The following is a 14,481-nucleotide window of genomic DNA, read 5'->3' on the forward strand; positions in this document are numbered from 1 at the left end:
TTTAATCCTTTTAGGTACCTCTCTCTCTTTATATTGTCACATATTATAAATATTCTTCAACTGCCAGAGTTCTGAAAATTAATGGTTAGTGCTTTTCCTATCATTTCTTATCTAATTTCCAAAATGTGATTCTGTGAAATGGGCAGATAATTCCTTTACAGTGAGAAGAAACAAAAGCCAAGAGAAACTGTAATTTGACCAAGGTGACATGAGTGGTCATCTCTGAACCTGAACCCAAGTCTTCTAACTCCATCACATCCCACCTCTCTGGTTGGTGGTTTAGTCATGTCCGATTCTTACAACCCCATGGACTGGAGCCTGCCGGGCTCCTCTATCCTTGGGATTCTCCAGGCAAGAATATTGGAGTGGGTTGCCATTTCCTTCTCCAGGGGATCTTCCCGACCCAGGAATTGAACCCGGGTCTCTTGCATTGCAGGCAGATTTTTTACCAACTGAGCTGTGAGGGAAGCCCAACCACATCCGACCTCTCTAAGATCTCATAAACTATCATATAGTTTTTCTTCAAGGACACAGTTTTCTAGTTTTTAAAAAGATGACTTTCAGTGCCATGAAACTTAGGCTGTGTAGTTTCACAGATATAGTTACCTCCAACTATGTGAAACAACTGCCTTAATTTTTCTAGCATTCATTTGTTCTATGTATTACCTGTGGGTTTTCCCATTCACCACAGGAGGGTCATCATATTAGTTACCCCGTGTTTTTTTTTTTTTTTTGCTATTTTTTAATTGAAAGTATTAGTTGATTTACAATGTTTCAGGTGTATATTAATAAAGTGTTTAGTTAAACATCTGTAAGTATTCTTTTTCAGATTCTTTTCCATTATAGGTTATTACAAGATACTGAATATAGTTCCCTGTGGTATACAGATCGTTCTTGTTTATTTATTTCATATTTAGCAGTGTGTATCTGTTGATCCCAAGCTCCTAAATTATGCCTTCTCTTGCTTTCCCCTTTGGCAACCATTAAGTTTGTATTCTATGTCTGAGTCTATCTCTGTTTTGTAAATAGGTTCATTTGTATCATTTAAAAAAAATTCCGCATATAAGTGATATAATAATATTTGTCTTTATCCATCTGACTTAGTATGATAACCTCTAGGTCCATCCATGTGCTGCAAATGGCATTATTTCTTTCTTATTATGGCCGAGTAATATTCCATTACCTCCCCCCGCCACATTCTGTGTCCATTCATCTGTTGATGGACATTTAGGTTGCTTCCATGTCTTGGATATTATAAATAGTGCTGCTGTGAACGGTGGAATGCATCCATCTTTTCAGTAAGAGCTTTTGTCTTTTCTGGATATATGCCCAGACTGGATCATATGGTAACTCTTTTAGTTTTTTTAAGGAACCTCTATACTATTCTCCATAGTGGCTGTATCAATTTACATTTCCACCCACAGAGCAAGAGGATTCCCTTTTTTCCACACTCTTTCTGGCATTTATTATTTGTAGATTTTTTTGATGATAGCCATTCTGATCAATATGAGGTGATACACTTCATTAGAGTTTTGATTTGCATTTCTCTAATAATTAGCACGTTGAGCATCTTACCATGTGCTTTCTGGCCATTTTTATGTCTTTGGAGAAATGTGTATTTGATCTTCTGTGCATTTTTTTGGTTGGTTTGTTTGCTTTTTTTGATATTGAGCTGCAAGTGCTGTTTGTGTATTCTGGAGATCAATCTCATGTTCATCTTATCATTTGCAAATATTTCCTCCCACTCTGTGAGCTGTCTTTTTGCTTAATCTATAATTAAAAACTTTGCTGGGCAAAAGTTTTTAATTATATCCAATTTGTTTAGTTTTGTTATTTTCATTACTCTAGGAGGGGAATCCAAAAAGATCTTGCTGTGATCCATGTTAAAAAATGTTTTGCCTATGTTTTCCTCTGAGTTTTATAATATCCAGTCTTACATTTAGGTATTTAGTCTGTTTTGAGTTTATTTTTGGATATAGTGTTAGAGAATGCTCTAAATTTTATTCTCTTACATGTAGCGGTCCAGGTTTCCCAGCACTACTTACAGAGGCTGTCTTTTCTTCACTGTATCTTTGCACTTCCTTTGTTGTAGATGGGCGACTGTAAGTGTGAGCATCACTTCTGGACTTGCTGTCTTGTGCCAGTCATCTATATTTCTGCCTTGTGTGTGTGTATAGTCTGAAGTCAGGGAGAATGTTCCTCCATCTGTTTTTCTTTCTCAAGATTGTTGTGGCTATTCAGGGTCTTTTGCGTTTTCACACAAATTTAGAAGATTTTTGTTCTGGTTCTGTGAAAAATGTCATTGCTAATTTGGTAGGTATTGCACTGAATCGGTAGATTGCCCTGGGTAGTATAGTGACTTTGACAGTATTGATTCTTTCAATCCAGAACACAGTGTATCTTTTCACCTGTTTGTGTTCTCTTTGATTTCTGTCATCAGCATCTTATAGTTTTCAGAGTACAGGTGCTTTATTTCCTGTACCTTGTTGTCTCCTATGCCTTTACCAGTGAGCTTTCCCATTCATAATTTTCCTGTTTCTAGTTGTGGCCTTTTCTTTTCCATCTAGAGGAGTTCCTTCAGCATTTGTTGTAAAGCTGGTTTGATGGTGCTGAATTCTCTCTTTTGCTTGTCTATAAACATTTGATTTCTCCATCGAATCTGAACAAGAGACTTGCTGGGAAGAGTATTCTTGGTTGTAGGTTTTTCCCTTTCATCACTTTAAATGCATCATGCCATTCCCTTCTGGCCTGCAGAGTTTCAGCTGAAGAATCCGCTGATAACCTCATGGGGATTCCCTTGTATCTTTCCTCTTGTTGCCTTTAAGATTCTTTCTCTTTTTGTCCATTTAATATGTGTCTCAGCCTGTTCCTCCCTGGATTTATCCTGTATGGGACTCTCCACACTTTCTGGACTTGAGTGTTTCCTTTCCCATATTAGGGAAATTTTCAGCTATTATCTCTTCACATATTTTCTTGGGTCCTTTTTCTCTTTTCCTTCTGAGAACCCTAGAATGCAAATGTTGGTACATTTAATGTTTTCCCATAGGTCTTAGACTGTCCTCATTTCTTTCCATTTTTTAAAATTCTCTTCTGCAGCAGTGATTTCCACCCATCTGTCTTCCAGCTCACTTATTCTTCTGCCTCATTTATTCTGCTCGATTCCTTCTGTTCTTCATTTCAGTTATTGTATTCATCTCTGACGATGATGCTGACTTCATAAAGTCCAGAAGTTTTCCTTCCTCTGCAATTTTTTGGAATAGTTTCAGGATAGGCATTAACTCTTCTCTAAATGGTAGAATTCACCTGTGAAGCCATCTGGTCCTGGACTTTTGTTTGTTGGGAGTTTTTAAATTATTGATTCAATTTCAGTAATGGTAACTGGTCTGTTCATATTTTTTATTTCTTCCTGGTTCAGTCTTGGGAATTCTAAGAATTTGTCCATGACTTCGAGGTTGTCCATGTTATTGATGTATAGTTATTTGTAAGTAGTCTCTTATAATTCTTTGTATTTCTGTGACATCAGTTGTACTTTCTTCATTTTCACTTCTGATTTTACTGATTTGGGCCCTCTCCTTTTTTTTTCTTGATGAATCTGGCTAAAGACTTATAAGTTTTGTTTATCTGTTCAATGAACTAGCTTTTGGTTTCACTGGGTTTTGTTTTTTGTCTCTGGGTGTGATCTCTTTTAAATGACATGATCAGGTCTCTCTGAGGAGGTGACATTTAAGCTTAAGAGATAAAGAATGAAAAGAACCTATCTTGCTATGTGGAAGACTGTGAAGGTGAGAATTTCAGGAGGGAGCAACAAGTGCAAAAAGTCCTGAGGCTGGAAAGATATTGGAGTGTTGAGGCCACTGTAAGAAGCCAGCATGACAGCAGAGAAGTGAGCAAGGGGGACAGCAGTGCTAGAAAAAATAGAAGACTCCTTAGATAATGAACTGGAGTATGAATTAAAGAATTCTAGGGGCCTACTGCTTCAACACTTTTATGAATGATTTAGAATCTACTTTTATCAGTTGTTGAAAATCCCCTTGACATGAAAATAAGGGACAAAGTACTGGAAGAAATTTGGTTCACAAAATTAGGATCCAGAAAATTAAGGTATCACTGATAAGTGCTTAGGTTCTGGCCTCAACCCATGTTTGACACCTAGCTCCAACATTCACTCTCTCTGTGACTCTGGACAAGTACTTAACCCCTCTAAGTCAAGTATCAAGACCAGCAGAGGATTAGACACAGCAGCTCAAGTAAATCTTATGTATTACACAATAATTCATCTGCTGCATCAGGTTATACATGGTTTGTTTTTTGGACCAGGAGGCTATTCTAACGGCTTCCCCTCTAAGATTATTTTAGGTACATCACCCAGCCTCTGACAGAATTTATAGATTAAATGTAGACCCTTAACATTTATTTTGTTCATGTCACCAATATACTGCCTTTCAGATTATCTACTTGAAGGATTGAAATTTAGTACAGCCAAATTTTAGAAATTAATTTTAGTTTTCTAATCTTATTATTACTCAGATAGAAACTGCTAAAAGATATTTTAAATTACAGTTTACAAATTTTATCAGTCTTGTAACTACTACTATATACTAAAAATTTTCTCTATTCCTATATAATGTCATTAAAATTCAACACTTCCTCTATTACACTCAAGGGCATCTTAAAATATTTATAAAATTAGATAAATTATTCCAGTTCAATTTTAAAAATATACTCAAGTGTTTATAAAAAACTATAAAGTAATTCATCTTTAACAGAAGCCAATAAAAAGTAGGATTAAGTGCATAATTGTATGCATTTTAAGACAGAAGAGAACATATTAAACTATTCAGTGTAATGCTAAGTTGTATTGTTTAAAAAATACCCTAAAATCTTGGGGTTCTAGTTAAAAATAAATACTCAGAGAAAGAAGTATCCGAAAGTAAGTATTATACATTTGTAAATATAACCCTGAGTACTAAAATAAGAACTTGATGCAGTCTTCACTTACTAAAATTAAAAATGAGAAAAATTCCATCAATTAGAATAGCTTTTGGGGGGTTTAAATTCAGTAACTCCCTCTTAAATCTTATTTTGCCGCCTGTTCTCAGCATTTTTGTCAGATTGAAAAAAATTTTTCATGTTTAGATTTTACATAATTTTCCTATTTTCTATATAAACCTAAGAGTGATGAACTTTTCCCTAAATATTACTTCTTTGCATTAAAAATGTGCCTTTCAAAAATACACTATCCATGTTTAAAAACAGGATACATATTCATATTAAATGGGAGATACTAGCTTGGCTTTCCTATAATTTGCTTGCATTTGGAGAAATTATGACATACCTAACAATCTTCTAGGCAAGCAAATTGCTTGTTTTCCTTATCCAAAATGGTGGGGTTCCCCTGCCCCTTTGCCAGTTTCTTTCAGATGTGCTCCTCAGCTTAATTCCAGTGGTATCAACCTGACCCAGGCAAATTTCACAGGGCATCCTTTCTCCAGTCTCTCTTGGTTATAATCCATTTTACGCTGCTGGCATAATCTCTTAATCTTTAATTCTACTTTGCTATGAACCTAGATAAATTCAGACTCTTCAGTCTAGTATATTCAGATGTTACACTCAACAGATTCTTCTACCTCACCCTGCCTTCATCGGTTGCTACTTACCAACCACTACCCTTTCACACCTAACTTCTCCACTATCTGCTAATCAATTTCTTAGATACTCTTGTGATGAAATAAACCTAAGACACCAAATCACCCTGCCTCCAAGAGTGTCACTTTTCTATTTTTCCTTATCAAGCATGCATTGTTTCTTCTAAATTACTTTTTCATTAGTCTATTTTCATACATTCTCATCACTGCTTATTTATATACGTGCCTCTGTCCCCATTAGTTTGAAAGTTCTATGAGATGAAGATTCTCATCTTCTACTGACATTAATGACCTGTCTCAAAAATCTGAAGAAAGTCAGGTCCACACTGAATCAGGTAGACAGTAAAATTTGGACCATATCTGAGTATGCCCTAAAAGTGATTCAAGGTCCACAACTCTCTTCTTCTCTTGGTATGTTATCATCTATCTTTATCCATATTTCAAAAACGTTCATCTTTTGTTAAAAATGCATGGATAATATTGGAAGAGAAAATAAATGTTAGTAGCAGTTACCTCTACAAAATGGGAGCTGGGAGGGTCAGGGTTGATGATGGTAGAGGAAATGGTAATACAGACTTTTCTGTGGTCCTGATCATTTTTAAAAGTTTTTAGACTACACTGTGCAGCACATGGGATCTTGGTTCCCCAACGAGGGATTAAACCTGTACCCACCCTGCATTGGGAACATGGAGTTTTAACCACTGAACTGCCAGGGAAGTCCCATCTGAGGTACCAATTCTTTATAATCTTAGTATTTTCTAAATATTCCATAATGAACTTGCTTTTTCATATAAACACTTGTACTAAAATAAGACATATTAACTTGACATGGAAAACATGACAACTAATTTGACATGGATGAAGTTTTAAAACTGGGTAAAGGCTTATGATTCCAGTATTTGAAAAGTTTTTGAAGCGCAAGTCCTCTATTGAAAGTAGATGGCTTAAAAAACAAAAAAGTTAATGACACAGAATCTTGAATTAACAAATTAAGGTAAGTACTGCCATAATTACTTCTCCCAAAGAAATACTGGCTTCCCTGTTGGGTCTGCCCTGGTGGCTCAGATGGTAAAGCCTGTAATGCAGGAGACCTGGATTCGATCCCTGGGTTGGGAAGATCCCCCGGAGAAGGGAAGGACTACCCATTCCAGTATTCTTGCCTTGAAAATTCCATGGACAGATGAGCCTGGTGGGCTACAGTCCATGGGGTCTAAAAGAGTCGGGCATGACTGGGCAACTACCACTTTCACTTTTTCCAAGCGAAATTCCTAGCTCTTGCCATCCTGTCCTGTAGTTTTAAGTATTAGTCATATAGCAATGCCCCATATTTTCTTTTCCCCCTTAACTCTACATTCAGACATCCCAATGTCTCCATTGAGACACTGTATAATTACAATTATACAAATAAAATTTGTATAATTACAAATTAATAGTAATTTCAAAATTCAACATACCCAAGGTCAAGATTTGACTTATACTCTCCAATTTGCTCCTCCAGTTATTCTAAAATCATAGCATCACCATCCTTTGCTCAAAATCAGTCATCTTTGATTTCTTCTTTCTTCACATCCGACCTATCACCAAATCCTGTTATCGTTTTCCAGCAAAAGACTCCTCCCTATGACTACCACTCCAATCTTGGCTCTCACCATCTCTCACCTGGATGACTACAATTTTGCTCCATTGCAGCTTGTTCTCCATCTATTAAAGGAATATAAGGCAGACCATGTCACCCCCTTATTACCATCAGACTCAGAATAAAATTTAGATTCCTTACTTTGGACCCATAGCCCTAAGTGGTTAGGCCCTTGTCAATCTCTGCAACCATCAGTTCAGTTCAGTTCAGTCGCTCAGTCAGGTCAGACTCTGCGACCCCATGAATCACAGCACACCAGGCCTCCCTGTCCATCACCAACTCCCGGAGTTCACTCAAACTCATGTCCATCGAGTCGGTGATGCCATCCAGCCATCTCATTCTGTCGTCCCCGTCTCCTCTCACCCCCAATCCCTCCCAGCATCAGAGTCTTTTCCAGTAAGTCAACTCATCGCATGAGGTGGCCAAAGTATTGCAGTTTCAGCTTTAGCATCAGTCCTTCCAATGAACACCCAGGATTGATCTCCTTTAGAATGGACTGGTTGGATCTCCTTGCAGTCCAAGGGACTCTCAAGAGTCTTCTCCAACACCACAGTTCAAAAGCATCAATTCTTCGGCGATCAGCTTGCTTCACAGTCCAACTCTCACATCCATACATAACCACAGGAAAAACCATAGCCTTGACTAGACGGACCTTGGTTGGCAAAGTAATGTCTCTGCTTTTTAATATGCTATCTAGGTTGGTCATAACTTTCCTTCCAAGGAGTAAGCGTCTTTTAATTTCCTGGCTGCAGTCAGCATCTGTAGTGATTTTGGAGCCCCCCAAAATAAAGTCTGACACTGTTTCCACTGTTTCCCCGTCTATTGCCCATGAAGTGATGGGACCAGATGCCATGATCTTCCGTTTTCTGAATGTTGAGCTTCAAGCCAAACTTTTCACTCTCCTCTTTCACTTTCTGCCGTAAGGGTGGTGTCATCTGCATATCTGAGGTTATTGATATTTCTCCCGGCAATCTTGATTCCAGCTTGTGCTTCTTCCAGCCCAGCGTTCCTCATGATGTACTCTGCATATAAGCAACCTTCCGTTCCGTTCCGTCGCTCAGTCGTGTCCGACTCTTTGCGACCCCGTGGACTGTAGCCTACCAGGCTTCTCTGTCCATGGGATTCTCCAGGCAATTCCCACCATACTCACTGGACCTGGCTTACTAGCATTCTTTTTCAGTATAAAAGCTCATTCCTGGTTTCAGATCTTTAGTTTTATTATTCATCAAAATACTTTTGTTATTGGTGATTTTCTTCTCATCACTTAAGGTCACCATTCCCTAATGACCCCATAACTTTGTCTGATAACCCAGTGTGTGCCCATCACTAAAATGGTGTTGGTCGCACATGGGTCTTCAAAGAGTATTTGTTGAATGAATGGCTGAAATGAGTCTTAATATTTAATCAAGCTTCCTGGGTATGGAAAGTTGTTCCAACTGATCCTTACTTTGAAAGGACAATTCATCCACACGCTGCCCCCCACCCCCTGCCGCCCAAACCACCAACCACCTCCCACAAAAACTCCATCCCAAACCTCCTTAGAAATATACCACATTGTGAAAGTCTATGTTCTGTATTTGGCTGTTGCAAAAATATGAACCAAAACATGAGCCTAGATATGTAGTTTTTATGCACCAAGTAGTATTGCTTCCTTTGGAAATAATATTTCTCACCTTTAAGTCAGCCCTTAGTGTGCATGTTTATCTAATTTCATCTCAGTTAAACTGCTTGTGTTGTGGTATGGAATATGAAGGAACTCATGTGATCGGCCCCGTATTAACACTTCACATGCTACCAGAGATGAACATAGGCTCTGCATCTTTTCAAGGAGAGTTCTGACTCACTCCAGACTCTTTGCCACTAGCAAAAAGCAACTTTATAGCTTTCTTTGTTATAAAAATAAGGGATTTAAGAACAATCTCAATAAAACTTACCAAACTAATATTTAGTGATACAGAGCAAGAGAAAACTTTTGATGAAAATGAATAGCAACAAGGTCAAAACGTCAAATTAAAATGTTCATAAACTTTGAATTTTGTCAAAATGAATCTTAGAATTAAAGTATCAATTTTTACCATTCAAGCCCCTATAAATCTTATATATAAATCTTCTCATGGACCATAAGAACACACATCAGTTTGTGAAGTGTGATTATTTGGGCTCAACTTTTGTCAAAGAAATATAAATTTAATTATGACTCTTAATAACTGTATTTAAACCAAGCTGTTTCTTCAAAGAATCTTTACTGTATTTAGCCAGTAAAGAAAATACTAATGAATGCTTTCTCTTTACAAGGTATTACAAACAAGATTATAGTCATAAGTCTAAACTTCAGGTACAGATAATCAAATCTGAATGGTACAAGGAGAGAGTGTATATATATATATATAAAGCCTTTAAATGATTTTGAATCAGATGTCAATATTAATGTTGAAAGCAATATCAACATCATAAACACATATGTATGTATGTATATAGAGAATATAAATGAATGGGTAATGAACTTAAGAATGAGAATGTATATGAACCAGAGCAGTCTTTCTTTGGGTTAATTATAATTACTTCTATATGAAGTGTCTAAACTTCTAAAGAATTTCCTAGTTTGTATTAAAATGCACTTCAAAAAAACCATGAAAACATAAATTTACTTGACAGACTACAGTGGGATTCAGAAAAAGACACAGTGAATATAGACTTAGGTGCAGTTTCATGCTGGTGATTTTTCTTTTTTTAAAATGTAAGCCACTAATTTTTTTAAGAAAAAAATTTAAACCAAAAGTTGCATATGAATATTACACAAAAACTGAAACATAAGTGACTTTTAGCACAGTGTATACATGCTTACATAAACTCAAATATTTACACATTTAAAACAATTTCCATTTAACATAAGAAATTTCTGAAATACATAAAAGCATTAATACCTTCTATAAAACTACAATTAAAACATCAATTTCCTACAAGCATATAAAACATCAAGTGCTTTCTTGGAGTTTCAAGTTACCTCTTTAAAACAAGATCTTGCTTGCATATATAGCCTTTCTCTAATAATCAGTATGAACTCTTTATTTCCCCAAGAGGTTTATTTTTCAGGTACATTATAAGTTCAAGAAAACGGACCCAACAATTATGCAATGTAATTATGTCATAACAACTTAATTGCACATAATGCTTTAAAGTAGGTTTGGATGACGTTCTCAAACACTTTGGTATATGTTCTTCAGGGACTTCTATTAGAAATGACAGGAATTATAAGTCCCTTCAATCCCCATTTTGCTTTAAAATGGACAAGTCTTTGGTTACAGTTTCTACATTTTGGGCATTTATTATTAATTAAAATGGTCCCCAAACCAATAAATGGTGCTATTGTATTATTAGTTCACAAGACTTCATTTAACTTGCTTCTGATGCAGGAGGCTACAGATATTCATTTATTATAACATGTCATTGATAGTTTCAATCTTTCACTTATAAGCAGAGAAATCAATAGGTTTAGTCAGTATTTCTCTGTTCATTTTCTGTTATAACCTAAACTATACAGTAATTTTCAGTAACTAGAGAGATACTGTTCCACAGTATATGTGATTATGATTGGAAAGATGTACAGAATTAAATTTAGAATTAGCTTACTTGGAATAAGTCAATATTAGACTGTTCAGTAATTCTGCATTAACTATAGTAGGTTGCCAGGTAATGCTTATTTAAAAACCCCAAACCATTCCATTTACAAGAGAAATTGTTGCAAATGTATAAAACAGCAGATATACAAGAAGAACACCAAACATACTTTATTAGCACAAAGAAGCAGCCGTAACAAGGCACAGCAAGCAGAAACATACATTAGCAGTCAAAGGGTTAGTGTTGCATACAAATATAGCTTTTCTTTTTTGTGGCCCTGGCGATAGCCATTGGGATGTAAAATAACTTTCTGTAGCAGCAGGTAAGGAAACTAGGGAGCACTCACCAGTGGTACAGAGCACGTTAACAGAAAGACACGAGAACGGATATTACTACTTTAGTGCAAAATGTCTATGACGGACTGTAAATTCGGTTCAAACTAAGAAGCAAACACTAGAACTTGGTATTATGTCCAAAACAGCTCACTCAAGTAGTATTGCATACTATTCTAAGTGACAAAAAGGTGCTAAGTAAAGTTATTTACATATACAATGGTTGTACAGTACCTTTTAAATCAGCAATTTAGGTTTCAGATTTTCCATTAAAAATTAAGTGCACTGAAATTCTATAACTTGTACTTAAGCAATTCAGCTATGAGAGTTTACAACAAAGAGATAAATACTGCCATCCAAATTATGAGTTACAGTTTAACAATAATTTCAACGACCAGCAACCACTGTAGTCAGTATCATCTGACTTGTCTGGGTATCTTCTCGCCTCACTTTCTTCATGATTCACAGACTCATCATGGGCATAGAAAAAGATCCAACTTTAACGAACCAGCAACTCGACTGCACATGTCAACTTAAATCACATGCAGGCCTACCTTGCAGCAGCTATTTCCAATGCGTTTTAAGTTAAAGCACTCATTAAAAAATGAATACCTAAGGCCTTAAATAAAATTCTACTACCAACTTTTTATAAGTCTGAAATTTTAAGAACTACTACTTAGAAAACCTGGTTTACTTAACAGTACCTTTTGCAGAAGAGAAAAGGAGACTGACTATAAACTATATCAACACTTACGTGAACTGCACTATGCCCTTGTGGCCAGAAAATTGCATTTTTTTTTTTTCTTTCTAAGAGGAAGGCAGTCTTTAATTTTTTGGACTTCCAAACTTGACTTATAGTAACTATAAACATCACTACTTTTGGAAGGTTATAGCAAAATTCTTAGAAAAAATAATAACTTCAAACATTAGTCATACTGTTGAATACTCATTCAATATTAATAATTTGTTCTTCAGTAAGAAACAGAATTCTTCATAGCAAATGCCCCGGAGTGGCTTCACTCAGTTACTACAGCCATTAAAAACCAAACTGTCAGCTAAATCAGCAGAAAGTTTTTGCAGCCTTACTGAACACCTGTAGCTGTATCCCCTGTTGTCTCAATAGGCACCGCATTTACTGGGTAAAAGTAACAGCAGATTGCACCTGACAGATACTAACACTAAACTTACATACTGTACTGAGAAAACCTAACACTGATATGTGTGCTTGCTATAGGTACACTGCCTGATGCGCAGAAAAGCAGATCTAGCTAATGCCCTTTGGGGACAGGAGGGTTTACTTTGCTTTGACTGGTTCTCGTTCCAGCCAGCGAACTCTAACTTTCTGTTTATAGTGATACTCTTTTAAAAAATCCTGTAACATCGATGGTAAAGGGAGCCCATCAATTCCATCATATGTCGTGCATCTGCAGATGACTGCACGGCAGATGTACTGTAGGCTAAAAGGGAAAGTCCTGTTTAGTGATATTGTAAGCAACGGTTCAAAAAACATGCAAGAGCTGGGGTCTTTGTAATGTTCCAAAAGTCCTGTTACAGTGGAGGAGTGAAACACACATGGGTCATGGGCATCGAAACTAAAGTTGTGGTTCCACTGTTCAATTCGGGCATGCAGGGACCTGTTGTAGCGACGGAAGCTCACAGAGAAGAGGTAGTCCTCTTGTGCAGAGTCCCTGAGCAAAAATGTGCCTTCAGGTTTCCCTTCCAGGAGGGCTTCTGCTTCATAGCGGTCCATCACTCCCCAGTAACAGGGATTACCTGTGATCTGCAGCAAGTCCGGCACGAGGCAGTGTATGTAATCAATCTGCGTGTGGACTTTCCAGGCTCCCTGTCTGCTAATGTGGGCATGGCTGTCTCCAGATACCTGACGTTGCTTCTGCCTCCGTGACTGCAAACACAGCGTGGTTGTGTCCTCTTCTGAGTCACAATTAGCTTGTGGAATTGCAGAACTGTCCCCATTTACTTCAGTCATTCCAGGAGCTAACTTTGGTCCCAGTTTATATAACGGGTTAACCTGTGCAGTGGCTTCGAATGTATGTATTTGTGCGTTGGGAGGGGGGTCTACCCCTTCTTCAATACTAAGCCGCCTTCTCTCTCGAAGCCGATCTTCTTCATCTTCTGTAGAAACCAAAGATGGATCAAATGTATCAAAAAATGTTGAATGTGGGCTCACAGGGGCCGTATGCTGCTTAATCAAATGCCATTTTTGGGCCAAATCTGAGCCAGCAGGAAAAGGGCATTTCTCAAGCATTAATTCAGAAAGATGTATTTTTCTTTTATTAGAAAATAGGGGCTTTGATTGCTTGTTGTAAGTTCTCATGGGAAAACACAAGCCCACAGTATCCTGCAACCTCTGTCTCAGAGAGCGACTTCCTACAGTCCTGCTGGACACACTGTCCATGTCGTGCACGGAGCTGACACCATACCGCCGCTCTCTCCTTTGAAGTCCACTTCGAGTTCTACCAAACTTTTTATCCGTATCCAGTGAACTCTGTGTCTTTGTAGAACAGGAATGTTTCTTCTTCCCACCCCAAGGAGCATGTCGAGAGTAGGAATCTCTTCTTGCAAGTCTTGTTCCTGGGGTGACACATGAGTCATTATCCTTTTCAATGCTTATTTCAACAATCTGAGGAATTTCAGCGGCACAGTTTTGGTTTCTCCTTGAAGAATTCTTTGAAGGGCTTAACCCTAGTTGTAAGGCAACGTTTTCTCTTAAGGGACTGCTTTGCTGCTGAGGAGCTGAGTCCCCTAAACTGATGTTTTTCTCTTTGACAGACAAACATCTGTTGGAGTTCATATCCACATTTTCACTACGGCTTCCTCCCTCGTGACCGAAGAGATTCTGACACCTGTACTTGAAGTTATTCCACATTTTCCCCACTTTATCCATTGATTATAAGACCTAAAGACAAAAAATAGGAAAAGAAGAAAATAAGTCAATCAAAGGAGTGTGTGAAAACAAAAAAGGCAGTAAGTACCCACCCCTCTTTTTTTCATGGGAAACATCAGTGGTTCTGGTCAGAAATTTACATTACATCACCCCATTATGATGCTGAGGGTTATGAGACCCTGCTGTGGCACCATGACTCTAGCAAGTCCTCACTTTCTACTTCCCTTCAAATAGAATACAGAACTCAGAGGAAAGGAAACAAACCCTTTTAATCAAACTCTGGTGGCTTTTTCATATGTGTTGTTGTTGGTAATCACTAAGTTGTGTCTGACACTTTGCAACCCC

General features: G+C 37.4%; 1 protein-coding gene across 5 annotated transcripts in view; it reads right to left on the reverse strand.

The window, feature by feature from the left end:
• SOCS5 (suppressor of cytokine signaling 5) overlaps window positions 1–14,481 on the reverse strand; it is a 118,852-nt gene that overhangs the window by 38,162 nt on the left and 66,209 nt on the right. For 4 of the 5 annotated variants that reach the window (XM_055399414.2, XM_055399415.2, XM_055399413.2 and 1 more), the window contains exon 2: window positions 9,865–14,148. The exons of the other annotated variant lie outside the window; for it this stretch is intronic. In XM_055399414.2, coding sequence (XP_055255389.2) covers window positions 12,526–14,136 — 1,611 coding nt within the window. In that variant the 5' untranslated portion in view covers window positions 14,137–14,148 and the 3' untranslated portion in view covers window positions 9,865–12,525. Of the gene's footprint in view, window positions 1–9,864; window positions 14,149–14,481 lie in introns of those variants that run through there. 5 annotated transcript variants of the gene reach the window in all.

Source organism: Moschus berezovskii, chromosome 11, assembly GCF_049115385.1.
Source record: "Moschus berezovskii isolate FMDL1 chromosome 11, NW_MosBer_1.0, whole genome shotgun sequence".
Classification (NCBI taxonomy): Eukaryota; Metazoa; Chordata; class Mammalia; order Artiodactyla; family Moschidae; genus Moschus; species Moschus berezovskii.